Raw genomic sequence first — 22,759 nt, 5'->3', positions numbered from 1 at the left:
GGCATTAGCATTTCTGCAGGTTCACATGGCCAGCCTCCTGTGGGCACATAAGAGGGTAGCAGAGGCAGCACAGTGCAAAAGGAAGGACAGGCCCTAAACGGACAGTCTTGAAAAGGCAGTGCAGCCAATGCAGAGGGAGGACTGAAGCCATGAAAACCATCATTGAGAAGTCACTTCACAAGTGTGGTCAATATAATACTAAGAGGACAGCTGAGGCAACATCTAATATTTTATCTATTGTCTTAGCATAGAGTTTGACACAAAAACCCACAAGTTGAATCAGAACACAATCATTAAGTCAAATTTATTTCACTCCCTTTTTAAAGGTAACTCCTAAATGGGGCACACATAAACCACTGGGACAATTCCTTCCTGTTTCATGGCATCTATAGTTCAGGTAACTAGGGAGGGACTCTGCTTTTCTCCTCCTGGCTCAAAGAGGCAATTTTTGATTGTAGAAACATGCCAGGTGGTTACTGTTCTTGGTTTTTTTGTTTGTTTGTTTTTATCATTTAAATGCCCGAATGCTGTTTTTCACTGACCAAGGCTCACTTTCTGTGTGAACAGCTTTATTACCACCCTCAACATGGGGAAAGGCTAGCTATAGCTGGTGACTAGCAGCAGTATTAAGCAGATGCTTCCTAAGAATATTCTTTAAATAGCTAGGGGTGGAGAGAATGGTAAGGAAAAACAACATCCTAATTTGGCAGTTTGGCTCATGCTAACAACTACCCCCACTAGAATACCAACTTAATGCCCAGCTAACTGGGGGCGGGGCACACAGGCAAGCAGCAAGGTTATCTTTTTTTTTAGCAGAAAAAATAAAAACCACCCCGACCAGCTTCTCAGAATTCACAACCTACAGTAAGTTCTTTGACCAACAGGATGACGTTAGCATTTCTGCAGGTTCACGTGGCCAGGCTCCTGTGGCCACATAAGATGGTAGCAGAGGCAGCATAGTGCAGAAGGAAGGGCAGTGCTCAGGAGGCTGGTTTCCACATGAAGATGTATTTTTTTTTTAAATGATCTTTCAGCCTAATAAATGACTTTCTAACAATTTAATTTGGAAGGAAGGCTGGGCAATCTACTTCCTTAGTGATACTGCCTCGGAAACCCAAGGAGGGGTCGATTGAGTTGGGTCTGACTCTATGGCACATAACAACAACAATTTAATGAAAACATTACTACCCTTCCTGGAGTAACTTTCTTGGTTTGTTTTACATTTTAATTAAAAAGAAACACGTATTTAAAAGATGCCCTCATTGATCTTATATATACACCTCTTAGGCTGATTAGGGTTAAGATATACCAACATTTTCACTCACCATCTGACTTTTTTTTTTAATCTACGCACACTCTGTCTCCTCCCTTTTACCACTATCTGACACAAGGGAGACTGACAGTAAAAAGAACAGACCTGAGTCAGAATCCTCACTTGGCCATTTACTGGCTATGTAGCCTTGGGTAAGTGACTGATTCCGTTTCCTCACCTGTAAAATAGGAATGGTATCACCTACCTTTTGGGTTGTAAGGATTAGAGATATTATGTAAAGTTCCTTGCACAGTACCAAGGGCTCAAAGTCACTATCATCACCACTATCAACCTCATGAAAAAAATATCTAAAATCCAAAATAGTTAAAAGAATATATACACATAAATATCCAAAAATTATTTAAACAAAAAAAAGACACAGAAGTCAATTTTATAAGATTCTGAAAACCCTATCATCTACTTTATTTCTGGAGAAGGGTATAGGATGAATCACTTAGATTTGAGGGGCAGCTAAATTGGAAGCAGCAGTAGGAACAATTTTAGACTTCTATGGTTCCCCTGATCCTTAAGGGAATGCTGAAACTTCCTTGTTTGGAAAGTCAAGACTTTTTCCCTAGAACAAGACCATCCATTTTCAATAGGATAAAATAAAGAAAAACAAACTCAATAGCACCAAATGGGGTTTTAACACAGAAAACAGAGCCAGGTTTCTCCTTTCAAATGCAAATGTTTACATGAAAATATGTTTATAAATCATAGTTGGTTTCCTCTTCATTCAACCCCTCTCCCTCCCCTAACAGAAGCCCCTGGAACCCGAAGATCATGTACATTCCTAACCAGATGCACAACCCAGCTGCCAAACCAGGATGTGATTACGAATGGACTGGCCTAGCTCAGGACAGTCCCCAGGGATGGCAAATAATAACTACGCTCTCAGGGAGAACGGATACTGAGGGTGCCACCAATCAAAGAGCCGAACGCTGTGCACTGGGTCAAGGATGACTTGCACACCCTGTTCGCTGCGTAGTTTCCGACCACTGTGGATAGGAGAATCCTGGAACACCAGTCTCACTCGATGGTGCCGCATGTCCGTGCTCACATTGATAGTAAACTGAGAGGGAAAAGCAAATTAAACCACCTTGGTTTCCTTTGGTCACTCTGAAATGAGATGTTCTAGACATAATTAATACTAGCTAGGCAACAAAATTAATCTCTAGATTATAACACTTGTGAAAATATTTAAAAATTTAAGGGTAATTTTTGTAAGTTCCCAACTTCATATATTTAAACTAAAGAAAACCCCGTAACAAGCTGAATAAATTGGGATATATCCATACAGACTACCATTAAAGGCAATTTTTAAAGAATGAGTTAGAGCTTTAAGAGATAACCTGAAGGGATTTTGACAAAATTATTATTGAGCAAGATGACAAGATGCGTGTAAGCATGTATATTCTGATCCCATTTTCTTGGAAAATAAACCATAAAATCCCTAAATATGCATGTAACTATATAGGTCTGTATAGGATTATGAGGAAGGAAGCTCTGGTGGCTTAGTGCCTAAGGCATTTATTTGACTGCTGGCACTTCAAACTCACCAGCCACTCTTCAGAAGGATGATTGGGTAATCTACTTCGTAGAGATACTGCCTCGGAACCCCAAGAAGGGGTTACTATGAGTTGAATCGACTTGATGGCAGTGAGTTTTTGGGTTTTTTTTTAATACGATTATGAGTATGGAGTGCAAGGAACATAAGTTTATATAACTTGGTTGTTAATATGGCTTAACCTGGTAGGAGGAGAGGTGTCTACAATAAAAACAGCATGTATGACATCATCCTAATTATACAAAATTACGTAAGATAATAACACATATTAATAGATATATTAAAGAATGGTTCCAAAAGGTTAACTGCAGTTACAGGGTAGTGGAGGTCTAAGTCACCTTTACTTTCTTAGTATCTTTATGTATTATTTAAATTCTTAGAAGAACCATGCATTATTTTTATTTTACCAGGAAAAAAAGAGGTTTTTTTTATTATGGAGAGACTACCTTGTATAAATCTAAACATAAACCTAACAGAGAGAGAAGACATGAACTTGCCAATTGCCAATCCAATTAAAATGTTTAAAAATCTGGAAAATTATGCCAGAGGTATATACATTGTTTACTAATCTTATTCTTAGGTAAGCCTTGAATAGTGAGAGCATCACACAAAGGACAGAGATGGCCACCCCATGTATCAATGTTCCATTTACATGAATGGCATGCCCCATGTGCACGCCCCAAGGTCCTGACATACAATGCTCACGTATAAGCCTTGTCATTACCCGACAGGATAATGTTTCAGGTTCATTTAATGAACAAAACTCACTGCCGTCAAGTGGATTCAACTCATAGTGACCCCTCCTTGATTTCCCAGATGGTATCCCTACAGAAGTAGATTGCCCTATTATGGTGTAGTAAATTACTTAGTGTGGCTTTTCTACCCATAAGTCTTTGTAAACTCCAAGGTGGGAATTGCTATTAGCAACTGAGGAGATCTTGATTGCCCACCTGGAGTATTTCTGTTGGGAGTGGCACAAAACAATGTTCTGGGAGGTACCCACTCTCTCTCAGTTGCTTGCTATGATTGGCTAGTTTGGCCACTCTGCCAGGCTCAAAAGGAGGCCTCCTAGAGGCAGAACTCTCTGACTGCTGGTTGAGGAAGACGTATTGCTGAAAGAGACACGCGCTCCTGAGACACGCGTTGCTGGGAAAGAAATGCAAGAGACATGCATTGCTGAGTGAGACACCGAGGGACCACCACTGCTGGGAAAGAGATTGTGAGAGACTGTTGGCTGAGGAACGGTGGGCTGGGAGAGAGACTGATCATTTTTCCTGATTTTGAATTGTAGCCTGTGGTGCTTCCCTAATAAACCCCATAATCTGTGAGCTCTGTGTGACCACTGCAGCGAATTATTGAACCCAGGAGAGAGGTGGTGGGTGTTTTGGGAGGAATGGTTGGTGAAAGGGCTGGAGGGAGGCAGCATGTCTGGCCTTGTAGTAATAGGCCTTGCGCTATCGATGGTGATTCTGCCTTCCTCTTGTGGGGTTAGAGGAGGTCGGAAGATGTGGCCTCCTTGCCGTTTTTGCACCTATCTTCCTTCTGAGGAGTGGCGAGTGGGTTTAAAGCACCAGCCTTCTGGTTAGCAGTCAAATGCCGTAAGAACCTTGCCACCAGAGCTCCTATTTAATGATCACTACACATGAAATTGCAAAAACATTCTCCTTTAGAAAACACATTGCTATAGAGAAGAAAACAGAAGTAAAATATTCTCAGTATAACTAACTTCTGTACAAATCTACCTATTCAAAATATACTAATCTGGTATCAGACTTCATTATTTTTCAAAGATTTGGTTAAAATCTTTTTAATGGATGGTTAAACTTACAAATCTCTTCAAACCCTGGTGGTGCAGTGGTTAAGCTCTCAGCTGCCAACCAGAAGGTCAGCAGTTGGAACCCATTGGTCGGCTCCACGGGAGAAAGATGAAGCAGTCCATTTCCATAAAGATTACAGCCTTAGAAACCCTATGAGGACAGTTCTACTCTATCCTACAGGGACTGTAAGTCAGAATTGACTTGGTGGCAATGGTGTTTTTTTTTTAATGGGTATAAGAGCTAAGGAGGAGCTCTGGTAGCATAGTGGCTAAAGCAATTGACTGCTAACCAGAAGGCTGGCGGTTCAAACCCACCAGCCACTCCTCGGGAAGGAAGGTTGGGCAATCCTACTTCCGTAGTGATACTGCCTCGGAAACCCAAGGAGGGGTTGCTATGAGTCGGGGCCGACTCGACGGCACATAACAACAACAACAACAAGAGCTAAGGATGAAATCCTGAATCCCCACTTACCAGGGTAAATATCATTCCCATGACAATTGGAATAAAGATGAAATTGAGGGTGGTGACTTGCAGTAGGCAGCAGTCCTGGTCTGGGTTGGTATGAACATCTTCATATTGAATGGGTGGCTGCAAGCCTCCCAAACACTTGCTCTTTAACCTAGGGGGCTGAAGAGAACTGAGAATTAATCTAACGGCTTAAGGGCAATTTTTACGGCCCTAAGATTCCACCAATGAAAATCCTCAACTAGCTAGGGAGATTCACTTTTCTATTGCCTCCTATCTCTTTATATACTCTCGGTTTCTGTAGAAATAAAAAACCTGCCCTTTTAAAGGGGAAACACATTTGGAATAGCAACTATTGTGAGATTCATAAACAGAAAAGTTTGTTTTTACTTTAAAGGGCAGTTATATCCAACTTTCAATCACTGGGGCACTATAATGAGGGATAGGAATTGCATTAATTGAAAACCACAGATGTTAGTTCAAAGATGTACTCTTTTCTCCAACCAGAACTAGACTTAAGTAAAATTTCATTTTAATAAATACTATTTTAATGCAGTTTGAATAACTGCAAAGCTATTTCCACATCCTGATCCATGGCCATTTTTGTACTTCTATCAAAGCGAGTAAACTTTAAAAATAGCTTCCATTATACTAAGATTAGCCCTTGCAAATCCATGGCAGTGGATTTATACTTCATCGAGATGGCATTCCTTGCCACCCAACAAGAAATGGAAACTTATAGCCTCTTTCAGATGCTCTCAAATGTCTGAAAGATTGCAAATTCCTTGCTACTTGTCAGACTCCAAAGAACATCTGCTGCACAAGTCTGCAAGCAAAAGCAGCCACTTTAATTCCAGGCACCGTAAAACAAAGGAGTCAGAAGCCTCAATTCAGCATTCACTTTCACACAGTCATTCCTGGTTTCTCCTTATAGTCACATTTCACCATTTAAGGCTGTTCCTCAGTCTCTTCCCAGAAATGTCCTACCATAAATTTTCTACCAACATCTGATGGGTGCTACAGATTATGGGCATCTTATTAAAAGCCAATTCACAGACAAGAAAGTCTTCCCCAGGACCATGCTTTTTTAAATAAATCAACAGGAAAGTAGGATATACTTTAATTACAAGACTATTTGTAATTCAAGGAGCTCTGGTGGTACAGTGCCTAAGGCATTTGACTGCTAACCAGAAGGCTGGTAGTTCAAGCCCACCACCCACTCCACAGAAGGAAGACTGGGCAATCTACTTCCATAAAGATTTACTGCCTCAGAAACCCAAAGGGGGTTGCTATGAGTAGCAATCGACTCAATGACAGGGGGTTTGGTTTGGTTTGGTTTTGGGTATTTGTATTCACCCATTATTAAGGAGTAACTAACTGTATTTGTGTCTCATCTGTGAAATATTAAATAGAGGAGACAAGAAGTGGAAAAATGAGGCTGCTGAGGCTAAGCATTAATGACAAGCCAAACAGCTTCTCACTGTGGGTAAGCTCCTGGTACAGTCCCAGGCAAAGGCAGAGACAGAGATGGAAAAGTATTTACCCTTCTTATAAAACAACTTTGGGCAGTGCCTCTCCTCATGGTTTCCCCAAATCTCCTTAGATGTAAAACCATATAAATTATTGTTGTTTATAAATACATTTACTTTGAACAATAAAGTTTTTTAGGCAAATGATGTCAGTACATGTTATCTTTTTACCATTTTCCACTTTTCTGCACACACTTTGGGGGTTGTTAAACCATTTGAAAGGAGCTCTGGGGGCACAGTGGTTAAAGCATTCAGCTGCTGAACAAAAGGTGGGTGGTTGAACCCACCAGCTACTCTGCGGGAGAAAGGCGAGGCAGTCTGCTTCTATAAAGGTTTACAGCTTTGGAAACCCTGTATGGGGCAATTCTACTCTATCCTATAGGGCTGGAACTGACTGGACAGCAGTGGGTTTGGTTATAGTGGGTAAACCATTTGGAAGTAACACTGACACTCTACCCTGAATTAATTCAGCATTAATAAAGACATTTCAACATAAGCATATTGTTATCACACTTGAGAAAATTAATAATAATTTCATATCCTCTAACATCCACAGCATATTCAAATTCCCCTAATTGTCTCCAAAATGTTTTTTATAGCTTTGTTCTCCAATCCAGGATCCAGTCAAGGTTTACTTTTTGCATTAGGTTGTTCTGTTTTTGTAGTCTCTTTCAATATAAAACAGTTCCTCCTTCATTTCCTTTTCATGGCATTATTTTAAGTTTGTATGTATAATTTGATTTTAATAAGGCAAGTTTGATGTCTAGTGAAATTAGAACAAGATATTACCTGAAAAAGAAAAAGAAGATAATGTGTTTGTTTGGAAACAGTGATGCCTACCTAACAAAGAACACTGTAACAATGAGGTACAAATAAATTCTGGGATCCAGCCCTTAGTCATATATTCAAAGTGCTAAACCCTTAGAACACCCTCACCACCTATCCTTTGGAGAAGGAAGATTTCTGGGTTTTTCTTTTTTTTTCATCAATACAAGAGCTCCTTGGGCATCAGCTGTATCTAATGTTAGGGGGCAACTGTGGGAAGTTTAAGAATACCCACTATTCTTTCCCAACAATATGTTTAGGGAGATATGGCCTGTCTAAATATCACATCAATAATGCTGAGGGACTTAGCCCTATAGATACAAATCTATAAGGAATATTAAACCAGGTCAATGACAAGATTCTAAAGAAATGTGTTAGGGCCCTGATTCTACGTGGCTTGTGTTAAAATGAACCAACCATATTGGAGATGATTTGGTTAGCATTAAGAGGCAAGAGAAATTAAAGAAAACTGCCATCCACAGGATGGCATGCAGCCTATTAGAATCCTTAGAAAATCCTTGGCAATGAAACTTCACTAACCTTTATTTCTCTCATAGTAGATACTGCCATATCAGTGTACACTGAAACAGCATGTTAGGACCACATACCTGTTTTTTGAACTTGAAGTTGAATTCCCACATGGGTTCCTGTCTATTCCCAACAATCTTTCTGCACCAGAAAAGTAAACACTATAAGAAAATAAAAGCACAATAAACTAAAAATAAAGGAGAGAAGAAAAATGACAATGTACTATAAGGTAACACAAACAATCAGCAAAAACCTCTAAGCTTGACAGAACCAAAGTCAGCCACAGTCCCAATGATGAGATTATAGTCTGGCACAGATAGGACCCCCAACTTGATAATGGTGCAAATGAAAAGAGACAATCCCAAGGCTGTTTAATCAAAAGAAAAAAGAGCAAGATAAGTCCCTCAGAGACTATGGAGGTCAACACCTATTGTTCTCATCTTTAAAGATGGAAACACGGTGTCTGGAGACTGGGGCATTCTCTCTAATTCAGCAGACCAATCCCCTACATTAAAAAATAAGGGCAGCCAGTAGCCAGCAGCCAAGATGCTAACAAGGCTACAAGCCAGAGAGAAACAGCTGGCCCTGGAATAGAGGCAAGTTGCTCAGGACCTTCTGGGAGCAGACAGCAGTGTGGAAACTATACAGCTGGGCTGAATTCAGTCTAGAGTAAGCCCCTCAATTAAAGTCAGGCTACAGCTAAGGTTAAGCACAAGAAGTGAAGTACCTCCCAGGGGATAAGGGGTGGGTCGTCCGACGTGCCAGTAGTCCTGCCCTTCAGACATGCCCTGTACGTCCTGCTGTTCCAGCAAAAATAATGGACTTGGCTTTAAGGGGCAAACACTTCTGCTGCCATCACAACGGCTCCAGTGTCCCACATAAGCTATGCTACTGAAAGAGAGAGAGGGGGGATCAAATACGAAAAGCTGGAGTCCAGGAACATGGGACAACTTCCTTTAGGCATGCCAGCAACTCCTTGAATGCTATGCGGCTGTGGGTATACAAGTGGCAAGGCCATGCATGGGATACCTGCCACTGCAGGTCCCAATCCTCAGCAGAAGTTCTCTAATAAAAGGTACAAAGCAGCAACCAGGTGGCCTGGGCAGACTATTTGGATTGAGACTTTAGTATTCATTCCACCTTGGCTTTTTACAGTCTACTTTTAAAAATTAATATACAGTGATGAGAATATGAAGACATGAGTATTTTAGAATTTAGGCAGTAGCACTTGCATTGTGCACTGGAGCCGCTAGGATGTACAAGCATGAGTTTGCTCAATGCTGCTCTGCTCCCAGCAACTGACTAACACCTGGTATGGTTAATTTATGGGATGACTCTACCCTTATCATCAAACCAAAAACCAAACTCACTGCCATTGAGTTGACTCTGGCTCACAGCAAATCCCTTTGGTTTCTGAGGTGGTAAACCTTTACGGAAGTAGATTGCCCAGTCTTCCTTCTGCAGAGTGGCTGGGGGGTTTGAACTACCAATCTTCTGGTTAGCACTCAAATGCCTTAGACACTAAGCTACCAGAGCCCCTTACCCACCATTGTTACTCTGCTATTGTCAAAATGTTTTGGGGAGGAGGGAAACTATAAGTGTGAGATGATACACTGTCCACTCATATTACAAACAGAAGCAGCTGCTGGATGAAATTCTACTCGCCTAGCATTCTACTCCTGCCCTAAATCCACCAGCTAGCATGGTATTAAACTGAGCTCAGCAATGGCCCTGACCTCCTAAGTTTGCAACCCAGGGTGGGGTTGGGGAGTATGGGGGCTTGATAAACTCCTATACTTGAGTTATACCATTAATCTTGAAATCCACAATACCACTGTAATTAATATGTATCAGATAAAATATGATCACCCTAGAGCTACACTATACCCATTACTGTTAAGTTGATTCTGACTCATGGCAACCCCATGTGTTATAGAGTAAAACTGCTCCATAGGGTTTTCTTGATTGCAGTCTTTACAGCAACCTCACTAGAGGTTTCTTATGCAGTGCCACTGAGTGGATTCAAACTGCCAACCTTTGTATTAGTAGTCAAACTCAAACCATCTGCATCACCCAGGGACCAGAACTAAACTAGTGAGTGGAGAATAATCACCACACAACTTCCATTAGTATAAAAACAAAAGAACTAGAGACTAGGATATACTGTAGAACATCAGATTTTGGGTAAGAAAGGAATAATAAAAATTATCTCCAAACTCAAAAGATATAAAACTCAGACAGTGGTATTAACTGAATGAGAAAAAAGGCAAGCCATCAACGTGCATAAATAATCCTATCTGCTATACTACTATGACCTTGACAAAGGTAGATTTCACTAGAGATTTCATGGGGATGGACAAAAGGCTAATAGACCTATTCACAAATCAGAAGGATGACAGAAACTTGAATATAATGTATGAACATAAAATACTGGGGAAATACTGAAACACAAGAAATAGCTTGGATGGAACAAAACTCAAAATCATGAAAAAAAATGGGACCAAGTTAGCTGGTCTGATAGAGCCTGGTGGAACCCCTGAGACTATAGCCCCCAGACGCCATTCAGGTCTGGAACTGAACCCACTCCTGTGGCTTCCAGCCGAACAAAAGACAGGCACATGAGCCGAACATTTACATTAGGTAGACACACTTCTTGGAGAGATCAGTCATGGGAGAAGACAAGGGCTATGTATGCACAGGGAGACAGCTTAGGGGCCAAGAGTGCATGGGAGAGAAAGACACAGGGAAGAGGTAACTATGGGGAGAAAGTGGGAAGATAGCTGTTGCATTGTGGGAAATTGCAGTCAATGTCATGAGACAAAGTATATGTGAACTGCTGAATGGAAAATGAATTTGCTCTGTAAACTTTTATCCAAATCACAGTAAAAAATTTTTAAAAATAAGTGACTTTAAAAAGAAAAAAAATAGCTTAGAACACAAGAATTTTAGAGCTCTAAGGAAGATGAGGCAATCTACGTCTGTAGTGATGCTGCCTTGGAAACCCAAGGAGGGGTCACTATGAGTCAGGTCCAACTCGACGGCACATAACAACAACAACAAGGTTTGTAAGAGCTCTGGTGGTACAGTGGCTAAAGCACTTGGCTGCTAACCTAAAGGTAATGCAGAGAAAGATGAAGTAATCTGTTTCCATAAAGATTTATAGTCTTAGAAACCCTATATGGCAGCTCTACTCTGTCCTATAGAGTCACTATGAGTCGAAATTAACTCAATGGTAGATGGTAGTGGGTTGAGTTTAAAGTCTGTAAGGAGGAGTAACTTAGTCTCTGAGAAGACCTACCATAGAACCTAATAACAGTGGGCACTTAGCAAATGCTGAAGGGGTAAAATGTACACCAGGACTCTTTAAGGAGATCAACATAGGATCCCAGATGTCAAGGTCACATGAGAAAGAGAAAATAAGTGAGTTATTCATGTTATATCTTTGTATTATGATTTTAAAATTGGAGTTTACGTCTACCATTTAAGTTGTGCTCTTTCTAGCCCAATGATTTTAAAACCATTCTATCTACAATGGTCCAATGTACAATGCATGAAAATGAATAAAAATAAAGAGAGTATACTAACAGCATAGGAAAGCTCTCAGGTTAAGGTAACATAAGCCAGCCCAGTACAGCGAGAATGTCTTGGAGAAGTGAAGCCTCTGAGCCCTTACAGGTTCATTAGTCCCCTGGCAGCCTCTGACCTACAGCTCTCTGCATCAAGGAAGCTGCAGAACAAGCCATGAAAACACATCCACCATACAAGAGTACATTAGTAAAACCCCAACTCTAATTCTCACTTACTTTTGAATTCTTTAGTGTGCTGGGAGTACTTTCTGGAATGGCTGGATTCTTGGAAATTCGAGCAGCAAATGGCTCATACATATGGTACAGAGATCGGATCACACACGCCCGGAGACAGCGCAGCTTCTCCATTGACTCTGGTCGCAGGCGCAAAGGCAGAGAGGCATCCAGCGTGTAGTGCCTGAAACATGACATATTACCCCTACCAATATGTGACCTGTCCCTCCTGTTCCTTATCGGTCTCTGTATGAACTAGTCCTTTGGCCAGTACTCAGTGTCTCCAATGCTTACACACACAAAAATCACCATCTCTTAACATCTCAGCTGTTTTTGCTGCTTCTTCATTATGTAAAACCCAATTTACATATACCTTATAATCTTCCATTTCTCCATCCATTTTGAAATTTTAAATCCTATTTCACTCTACAGAAGAGTAAGTCTCGAATTGATAACAGTACAATATACTTCAATTGCTCAAAAAGAACCTGTTCCAGGAAAGACCCACCAGGCTCTCCTGTCAGATGTCTCATCAAGTTCTCTACTCTCTGCTATCTGAACTTTCCTTCCCATCACATCCTTACTGACAGTTTACAATCTTCCCTAGGTTTCTGCACTCAGTATCAAAAGCTAGCACCCTTAATTACACAACTTACTCTCTCCTCTCCATTGCAACTATACAAGTGGCAGCATAAGTACAAAAACTATATAATATTTCCAAGTTGACTAGAAAATCTAAACAACTAATTCAGTTGGAATGATTCTGGCTAAGGTAAATCTCTGAAGAAAAATCAAAGAACACTCTTTTTGGGACCTGAAGGCCACAACATTTTGCTGAAAGTGTACACTGGGAATGGGGTGAGGCCACAGTCATAGGGAAAACAATTACCTGGATGAATTAATAATATCAAATTTAAATTAGACAGGGGCTCAAGGAATCCAACATTAGGCTCATGCCCAGGCAAAGAGCAGAGAAAGTGAAAAGAGGTCACCATCCAAGGAGCAGCTTCAAATCACAAACAGCAATGAAATCAGCTACACAGATAACTTAGTGAGCTCTCTGTGGTCGCACCTTCGGTACAACCTTGTCCAAAAGGCTGCAGTGCAAGTGACAGTCCAGGCATTCTTACAAATCAGGGAAAAATTCACAATGTCCTCAGGACGGATGTAGGAGGCCAGCAAGAGCCAAATATCCATAGGATACTCTTCTCCTCCAGCCCTGTCCAGGTCTTCTGAAATAGAAAAAAGAACCATAACCTTTGACTATTTACTATACGTATATGAATCATTTCAGTTCTCCCAGGGGTTGTACAATAAAGAAACAAGGTTTTAAATAGATCTAACAAAGTCCCTCAAACTTATTATTTTCTGCTTATTCAAGCTACTGGAAACTTTGCCTCTGCTGTGCAAGTGGATAGGTATATTTCTTAAATTTAAGGTCTTTATTTAACACCTATTCACACCTTATTTCAAAGTTTTCAAAGTATCATTATACACTGTATCATTCAACTCCAATAATTTTGCAAGGGGAATAAGGAAAATACTATTGTGCTCATTTTACAAATGAAAAAAACAGAACCTTGTCAAGGTAAATCGAATCTGAGTTTTCTGACTCCAAATTCCAGCTCTCCACTATAAACCCCGTCCTTGATTTCCCTTGCAGTCCCCATCCACCATTTTTTCAGTTCAGCCATTTAAAAACAAAACTGATTTTAGGATGGTAAAGGAAATCTAAACGTACAAATTAACTAAAAAACAAGGGAAGTTACAGTAATTCTCATTACTCAATAACTAACTGCCTACAAACATGTTTCTTTTCTTCTCCTTCCTCAGGTCATTGCCAATTTGACCTACGACATTCAGTCACTCCTTGACAATGTATCTCTACCTACTTCTCCTTCAGGTATTATTAGTATCAATAAACTATACATCTTGACCCTGAGGTCTACTATCCATCTCAGGTTCAGATAAAACTCACGATCCATGATATCAGAATCTGGGGGTTGCTGATTCCAGTAACTCAGAGGTAATAACGGAAATAATTCTGAAACCAGTTTTCTTCTTTCCTCAGCAAAAGAGCCCCTAAACTACCTTCCTAAACCTACCCCTGCTTTCTACCTATCAGCTTCCTTCAGCTCTATGACTCAACCAGGTTCTTGCATTAGTCTTTGAAACAGAAGCCATACATCTAAAACAACATCCTCTTTTCTGGTTCCTATCCTTCCCTATAATCTCCAATAACCATCCAAGGTTCAGTCTACCATCTTTGAGCCCTATCTTTTCCCACATTAAATCTTCTCTCTATGAAAGTGAAAGCAAATGACTATCAGAATTTCTTCCACTGAGACAAAGCAAAGTGCTATTAAAAACGTTCTGTCTTTGGGGGCAAAATTCATAATTACCAAACAACTGTCAGTGTTTAATATAAATCAAACCAAATCCACTGAGTCAATTTCAACTCCATGACACTTGAAGACAGTATAGAACTGCTCCATAGGGTTTCCAAGGCTGTAAATCTTCATGAAAGCAAACTGCCTCACCTTTCTTCCACAGAGCAGCTGGTGGGTTCAAACTGCCAACCTTTTGCTTAGCAGCTGAATGCCTTAACCACTATGCCACTGAGGTGTTTAATATAATTCTTAAGATGTTTCAAAATGAGGGAAATTGAATCAGTAAGAGAAAGCTCCACGAAGATGAGCCTTAAAAGATATAAAGATATTAGTATGAGGGAACCTAATGGGGGGGTAAAGTGTAACAAGGAAGTAAATGATGAATTACAGTTAAGAGTCAATAAATCAAAAATCATTTATCTGATAAGAGAAGGGTATCTTGAATGTGTGGGAGCCCTGGTTGCACAATGGTTAAAGTGCTCAGCTGCTAACTAAAAGGTTAGTTGTTCAAACCCACCAGCCACTTCACAGGAAAAAGACATGGCAGTTTGTTGCTGGAAAGATTACAGCCTTGGAAACCTTATGGGGCAGTTCTACTCTATCCTATTGGGTTGCTATGAGTCATAACCGACTCAAGGATAATGGGTTTGGGTATCTTAAACGTTTAAATAATTTTTATAACTCAATAATAAAAAGATAAGTAACCCAATGTAAAAATGGGCAAAGGATTTGAATAGACATTTCTCTAAAGAAGATATACAAATGGTCAATAAGCACATGAAAAGATGCTCAACATCATTTGCCATCAGGGAAATGCAAATCAAAACCACACTGAAATAAACTTCACAACTATGAAGGTGGTTGTAATTAAGTCAGACAAGTGCTGGTGAGGATGTTGATAGAAATTGGCATACCATATGTTGCTGATAGAAATGTAAAATGGGTACTTTAGAAAAACAGCACAGATATTCACAGCACCATTATTCATAATAGCCAAAAAGTGGAAACCACCCAAATGTCAGTCTATTAATGAATGTATCCATTAATGTACCATATAAAATGTGGTATTCTCCATACAACTGAATATTATTCAGCAATAAAAAGGAATGAAGTAGTAAGACAGGCTACAATATGAACTTTGAAAACACAGTAAAAGAAACTAGACACAAAAGAGCCCATATTTTATAATCCCATTTAGATGAAATGTTCAGAATAGGCAAATCTATATAGACAGAAAGTAGACTGGTGGTTGCCTAGGGCTGCGGTGTACAAAAAAACCAAACTCACTGCCATGGAGTCAGATCTGACTCATAGCGACCCCTTCTTGGGTTTCCAAGGCGGTATCGCTATGAAAGTAGATTGCCCAATCTTTCTTCCAAGGAGCAGCTGGTGGATTTGAACCATCAGCCTTCTAGTTAGCAGTCAAATGCCTTAGGCGTTAAGCCACCAGAGCTCCTAGGGCTGGGGTTTTGGGGTGGGGGGGATAAGGAAAGAGTGACGCCAATGGTATAAAGTTTCTTTCTGGGGTAATGAAAATGTTCTAAATGCGAATCATGTTGATGGCTGTACAACTCTGTGAACATACTAAAGCCACTGAATCATACACTCATGGAATGAATTTTATGTCAATAAAGATGCTGCTTTGAAAAAGTCTGTAAGTCTTATGGAATGTCTTTTTTTTTAAAAAAAAAAAAACAAAAACATAAATTTCTAACAGAATGGCTGTGATGACTAAAGCGACTAAGGAACGAAGAAGTGGGGAATGTCAATAGTAATTTTGGGGTCTTTTAAGAGTGGTATCACTAACAATAATTTGTATAATTACAAAGGAATGCCAGCCCATTGATTTACTATTTCAATATATTCTAACAAATACAAATATCTGTTATCTCATTCTTAAGTACAAAGTTTTTGTAGAACTGAGACCAAAAATACACATATCGCTTATTACTTATCAGCCTCTCCCTAACCTAGCTAATCATCACAACTATCAGCAGAGCTTCAAGAATAGCTATTCTGGGCTGTACTTGAAGAGGTTCTTATCAGTAACCCTGGGGTACAACATGGAATCTGAATGATAATTTAGCACATTACATACCATTAGTTTATTTTTCTTTGTTTCATTTGTAAGTTTTACCTTCATTAAGATCTACACATTACATACTCTTCTGTTTCCCACATAAAGTCATAAAGTAGACATTAAGTAAATAACTACAAAGAACTTAAAAGCTCATGACACCTAATTTCATTGGAAATAAAACTGGTTACCATACAATCCACGTTTGGGGGAGAAAAAAAAATGTCATTATTTCCTCTTCCTTACACATTCAGAAATCCAGAAATCTACTGGATTTTTTTTTGTTTTCATGGTGCCATATGGGTTTTTACCTAAATGAATGGCTACTGTAGTCAAGTTCACAACTCCAGAAATCTACTGACTCTTATTAATCTCCTTCCCTCTAAAATTTAGACAAAAATAAAAAGCCCTGATGTATTGTACCCTGTCCCACTACCAAGATCCTATCTGACAGCTAGGCTTACCCCAAAACTTTGGTTCTCTACTGGTATCAACTCTTGTACTTTCCCTTGTGCTACTGAGATGTGAAAGCTTCAGTGTATCACCATAGACAAGGCAGATAAACCAAAAGACAATAACCTATACCCTATACCTTTGTGCCTCTTGCTTTTCTTTTTTCTGGAGATGGTTCTCTCATAAATGCTCTCCTCTTGGGCATCCATCTCATCACTGCTGTCAATGATGTCACAGGGCTCACCAGTCCCAGAAAGAGCTTCCTCTGCAGGAACCTGGGAGGCTTCCAAGCCACAAAGAGATTTTACTAGAAGAAAATAAGGAGAGAATGAGATGGCATGCAGTCTTACCCAGAAATACAAACAGCTTAGCCAGGATATCAGCATCCACCACGGAAAGGAAAGGATGAGGTGGGGGAGGTGTGACAAGACTGCTGGAGAAAGCTGAGAATCTATCACCAAGTATAAACACTGGAAGAAATTTCAGCATTTTAAATACAGAAAACTGAAAAATCAACGGGCAAACTGACTCCTTAAAAGTGCCAATTTCAGACATGAAGGAAAAGGAAGTGTGTGCTACTCTATTATAAACACTGCAGGATTAAAAACAAGAGGTGAATTCTATTGTCATTTTCATTAATTCTGAGGAGCAATGTTTGAGACAGCGAAGACCTGGATCCCATCTACCCTGATCCAGGGCTAGAGATGATGGGTTCACAAAAGCACAAGTCTCAGGGGCATCTGAGTAAAAAGCCTGAAAGCACTGGAAAAGGAAAAGAAAAAGAACATTCCAAGGTTATTACACCAAAGAAGCAAACTCCGGATTAAGTGGAGACTATAGGTGAACTACAGGAAAGAGACTACTAGAAGAAAGCAGTGGCAAAAATAAAATATCCCTGCTACAGAAGCTGCTACTCTTGGCTAATCCTTCTACTAAATACGTGTGTAAACATCGAGAGCAAACACGTTTATGGGAAAATGCCCAAAGTATTGCAAGAAAAGCAATGAGTCAGAATCCCAGAAAAATAAAACACCTCGCTCTGCCTTCATGGCCTGAGTCTAAGACACTTGCCGAACCCCTACCTTCCTGCTGAACAGCATTGGCGACGGCTTTCTTGACCCGTCCAGACTTCACGATGGCCGGATCGGAGTTGGCATAATCCGCCACGGTCACTGAAACACAGCACCAACCCTCAAGGAGGAGGCCTTTCCTGTTCAGTGTCTTCCCCACCGAGACCTCCTCACTTCAGATCCCCAGCCCGAGACGCCCTCCCATCATAGGCACCTCGCCGCGGTCCAGCCCCCTCCCTACCGCTAGCCCCCAGTCTTTCAAAAGCTCCTCTTCCCCTTCACCCACCTCTACCGGAGCAGGCGTCGTGGGCCCGGAACTTAAGACGCTTCCCTCTTTTGGGCATGGCTACCGTATCGGAGCGAGGCCGACCTAGCGGGCCAGGACCCCGGGCCATGTCTTAGGCCTGAGAGCCGGCGCCAGGAGCAGCGGACCAGCTCCGCTCCGCTCCGCGGCCATCCCGCACCGGAGACAGCTGCTCTCGCGAGGATTTAGACGAGCGGTATGAGTCGCGTTGCCGGTTGACTCCATTCTTCGGCAACCAATCATCGCCAAAGCCAGAGGTAACGTCATCTTCCGGAGCCCGCGGGCAAGCCGGGTCTGGGGTCCAGGAGAGTTGTTCTGCTGAGTGGAGTCGATTTTCAAGATATTTCTGTGAGATGATTAGTGTCTCAGAAACTACACCTGCGTTGATTACAACTGAGAGTTTACATCCTGGGTCCACGTAAGCACTCAAATGCACGTACGTTGTCATCTTCATACCTGTCTACCGCATCCTAGGCCCTAAGCAGAACGCTAAGGATCTTGACACCCCCTTTTCCTGCCCTGAGGGTCTTACACTCTAATGGGAGAGGCACACTAGTTAACACACATACTCAGTATAATCTGATAATTGTTTTAGAAACGGGAGAACGTGTACCTATCTTGATAGAGAGAATAAAAGGCTTTGCAAAGGAGTTGGCATTTCAGTCGATCGTGAGAAAAAGCGTGCTTGCTTGGAAAGTGCAAAGTTAGTCTAGGACCACATAGTAAAATGACTTTTGTGTTGGAGCTTAAACTGGAGCGTGAAGGACCTATGGTGAGAGGTATTATAGGTGTGAGGTTCAGATAAAGTTGGAAAAATAGAAACCAAATTGTAAAAGGCCTGAAATGACCAAGTACATGGTTTGGGCCTTGTCCTGTAAGTATTGGGAACCACTGAATCTTCTTGAGAAATAGAGACACGATTTTTTAAATATACATATGTTATGTGCCATCAAGTCGGACCCGACTCATAGTGACCCCTCTTTGGGTTTCCGAGGCAGTATCACTATGGAAGTAGATTGCCCCATCTTCCTTCCGAGGAGTGGCTGGTGGGTTTTGAATTGCCAGCCTTCTGGTTAACAGTCAAATGCCTTAGGCACTATGCTAAATATCTATGTGTATATATAGATATGTATATATATCATTATATATACATATCTATATATTTGGGAGCACTACGAGCTCCCAAATATACATATAGATATAGATATATAATGATATAAAACTTTGCAGAGCAAATTGGTTGTTCATTCAACAATCCATACACGTTCAGTTTTGTGGCATTTACTGCAATCCCCACATTGGAACTGTCTTCCCACATCCTTCCTGCACCCACCCCTTCTCTACCTTCTTCCTTCCCATCCCTTCCACCTTCCTAGCTCTATGCCTGGGCAGATGCTGTCCCCTTAGTCTTGTATGCTTGATGGTTCTAATGAATCCATACTCTCCTATTCACCTTACAGGCTTGTCTATCATTTGAGTGACAATTGAATCACAGGGCTTAAGTTCAGTTCCTAGCTTGAAAGGTGTCTGAGGGCCATAATCTTAGGGGTTGATCAGACCAGTAAGCCTGGTGTTTATGATTTTAGTTCCACATTTTCTCCCACTCTGTCCGAGACCTCTTATTGCGATCCTTTTCGCAGTGGTCAGCAGTGGTAGCCAGGCACCATCTAGTTCTTTGTGGCTCACGGTGTGGAGGGGGTTCACATGCTCCATTAGTCATTTGGACTAATTGTTTCCATGCATCTTTGATTTTCTTCACTTTTCTTTTCTCTGAGCAGGGAGAGACCAATAGTTGCACCTTAGATGGCCACTTACAAGTTTTTAAGACCCCAGTCACTACTCACCAGACTAGGATACAGAACATTGTCTTTATGGACTAGGTTATGCCAATTGACTTTAGAAGGCACCATTTTTTGCGCAAAAAGGAAGGAAAAAAAAATTATAAACAGGAGATGGATCAGTTAGGAAGCTGTTGCGTAATAGTCCAGCCATTGGCTGATACAGACCTGATCTAAGGTAGTAGAGTGACAATAGAAAGGATGGAAAGAATATACTAGAAACATGAAGCATAATCAATAAAACTTGGCAGTTGGAAAGAAGGAACAAAGAGTGGAAGGAGTCCAAAAGTTTCCCAGCCAGGGAAATAAAGTGGGGTATCCATGTAGTCACATGGAAATGTTTGAGCAGTTAGAGATGACTGAGTAAAGGTTAAGAGAGTGATTTTCTCTGGGTGTTGCTTATGCTGTGGGAGTAAGTGAGATCTCTAAGACAATTACACGTATTCAATAGTATTGAGTGTTTATTGTGGTACAAAGGATTAAAGCTGTTAGCCAAGCATTCTCATCCACATTTGGAGTGGGAGAAGTGGAAAGGGAAGACAAATCTGTAAGAGAGTCAAAGAAGAAGCAACTCGTATTGGTTATCTATTGCAGCATAACAAAATTGCCCTAAAACTTAGCAGTTGCAAGCAGCTTATTCTTTATAATTTGTATTAAGAATCCAGGAGAACCTTCTATGAAAGGTTTTGGCTCAGGGTCTCTCATGAAGCTGAAATCATAGTTGATTGGGAATTTAGTTTTCTCAAGGCTCAACTGGGGAAGGATTTACTTTCAAACTCATGTAGCTGTAAATAGGCTACAGTTCTTCAGTGGCTATTGGTCAAAGACATCAGTTCCTCACTATGTAGGCCTCTCCCATAGACTGCCTGAGTGTCATGACATGGTAGCTGGTCTTCCCCAGAACAAACTGTCAAGAGAGTGAGAAAGTGACATCCAAGACAGAAATCACAGTCTTCTTATAACCTAGGAGCTCTGGTGCCATAGTGTCTAAGGCATTTGACTGCTAACCAAAAGGCTGGCGGTTCAAACCCACCAGCCACTCCTCGAAAGGAAGGTTGGACAATCTACTTCCACAGTGATACCACCTCAGAAATCCAAGGAGGGGTCGCTATGAGTCGGATCCGACTTGACAGCAGTGTGTTTGTTTGTTTGTTTTTTAATCTTGAAATGCATCCCATAATTTCTACTGTTTTCCTATTCATTAGAAGCAAATCAGTAAATCCAGCTTACACTCAATGAAAGGGGATTACACACAGGTGTGAATATGTGACTGCAAGGATATAGTCATTGGAGGTCATCTTAAAGACTGCCTACAACATTGCCTAAAAAGTTGTCAGGAATGTCAAATACACCACCAAAACTGAGGAAGAGAGATTTAAGAAATAACTAGTTAAGTGATTCAGTCATTATACTGGCCAAAGAAATAGGAAAGGGTTATTTGTGAAGGTTCAGTAGGGAGGTAGGGTAGAAACCAAATTACAGTAGATTTAGGAGTAGGTAGGAAGTGAGGAAGAGAATAGAAAAAAAAAAAAAAACACTGAAGAGAAATCACTTTCCAACCTAATAGCAGAACATTTCCACAAGGATCTAGTACTTAGCCTTTTTATTCCAACATAGGACATTGAATCTTCTTTGTTCTACAGAGCTGTAGAATCCTGAATTCTCAAAATAAGAGGAGGGTTTCTTCAAACTCTTTCAACCTACTTCCATCCCCCAAACAAAATAATACAGGGATTGATATATATGAAAAAATCATCTTTCTTTTGTTTGGATTGAGAGAAAAGGGTCACTGAGAGATGGTTACAGAATTGTGACAGAGCAGGGCCCCGGGCTATGAGTAATAGTTGAGTAAGAAGCTACCAGTATGAGTAAGAAGTTGTTTGGTGTCCTGAGTTATGGTCTCCTTCGTCCCTCCAACTTCTTTGCAGCTCCCAAGCAGTATTAATCCCTGGCTTGAGGAAAATAGTACTTAGATCCATGAATCCAATCTTCTTGATCCTCCAGAACATGCCCCCCCACAAGGTATTTAGAAGGGAACTCCAATTCTTAATCTAATTAGCTAGCACATAGAAGGTCATTGGGAGCAAACCACTTACGGTTTACTAACCTTATATAACAATTACCACCAGAAGTCATACTAATAGGTTTTAATCAATGAGGAATTATAATGAAGCTGAATGTAATTGATTATAACTGTGAACTATTCTAATGTAATTTATCTAAAATTATAACATGAAACAAGGGTATAATGTACTGTTAACCAAAAGAAAATTGTTTCAAATATATTTTCCATGTATACATAATTCATGTTTACAGTCAAGTCCAAAATACAGATGGTAAGCGCTGGGTCTTCTCATTTCACAACATTATCAATAAAAAATTCATGAAACCCACATGCATGTAGCTTTCTGCTCATGTGGCACCTTATTGAAACACTTAGGCCATGACGCTCTGGGGAAAACGAAAGATGCAAGGACATATTGCTATTAGGTGCCATCAAGTCGATTCCGACCCATGGTGACCCTATGTGACAGAGTAGAACTGCTAGCAGTAAGTGATGGTAGTAGTGTCTGTTTTTTAAGACCCTTTCATGGTAAAACATAGAGGTGGCAAATCTGTATTCATTACCAAAATTTTCTTCTTTCTTTTCAGTTGCTGTCAAGGCAATTCCAACTCGTGGTGACCCCATATGTTTCAGAGTAGAACTGTGCTCCATAGGGTTTTCAAGTCTGTGATCTTTTGGAAGCAGATTGCCAGGCCTTTCTTCCAAGGCACCTCTGAATG

At 40.6% G+C, this 22,759-nt stretch overlaps 1 protein-coding gene across 1 annotated transcript; it reads right to left on the bottom strand.

Moving 5' to 3' along the window:
* Positions 1-601: 601 nt before the first annotated feature.
* Positions 602-18,228, bottom strand: TMEM183A (transmembrane protein 183A). The gene is made up of 9 exons (XM_007941151.2): positions 18,120-18,228; positions 17,846-17,935; positions 16,903-17,070; positions 12,916-13,075; positions 11,847-12,027; positions 8,124-8,204; positions 5,168-5,323; positions 2,224-2,384; positions 602-662 (listed from the first exon to the last, which is right to left on the bottom strand). The coding sequence occupies exons 1-9, from the start codon at positions 18,226-18,228 to the stop codon at positions 602-604; spliced, it is 1,167 nt and encodes a 388-aa protein (XP_007939342.2).
* Between the last annotated feature and the right edge of the window lie 4,531 nt (positions 18,229-22,759).

This window comes from Orycteropus afer, unplaced genomic scaffold, assembly GCF_000298275.1.
Source record: "Orycteropus afer afer isolate SDZICR_OR568_19922 unplaced genomic scaffold, OryAfe1.0 scaffold00075, whole genome shotgun sequence".
NCBI classification, from domain to species: Eukaryota; Metazoa; Chordata; class Mammalia; order Tubulidentata; family Orycteropodidae; genus Orycteropus; species Orycteropus afer.
Note: the sequence above shows the minus strand (reverse complement) of the source record. Positions and strands in the feature narration are given on the sequence as shown.

What these genes read in the sequence shown, in the direction of transcription:
- TMEM183A (XM_007941151.2), bottom strand. Translation starts at nt 18,228, where the DNA reads ATGGCCCGGGGTCCTGGCCCGCTAGGTCGGCCTCGCTCCGATACGGTA. An exon ending in GAAAAGCAAGAGGCACAAAG is followed by an intron (nt 13,076 to 16,902) that starts GTATAGGGTATA and finishes TTTCTATTTCAG; the next exon opens with AAGACCTGGACAGGGCTGGA. An exon ending in TGGACAAGGTTGTACCGAAG is followed by an intron (nt 12,028 to 12,915) that starts GTGCGACCACAG and finishes GTCATGTTTCAG; the next exon opens with GCACTACACGCTGGATGCCT.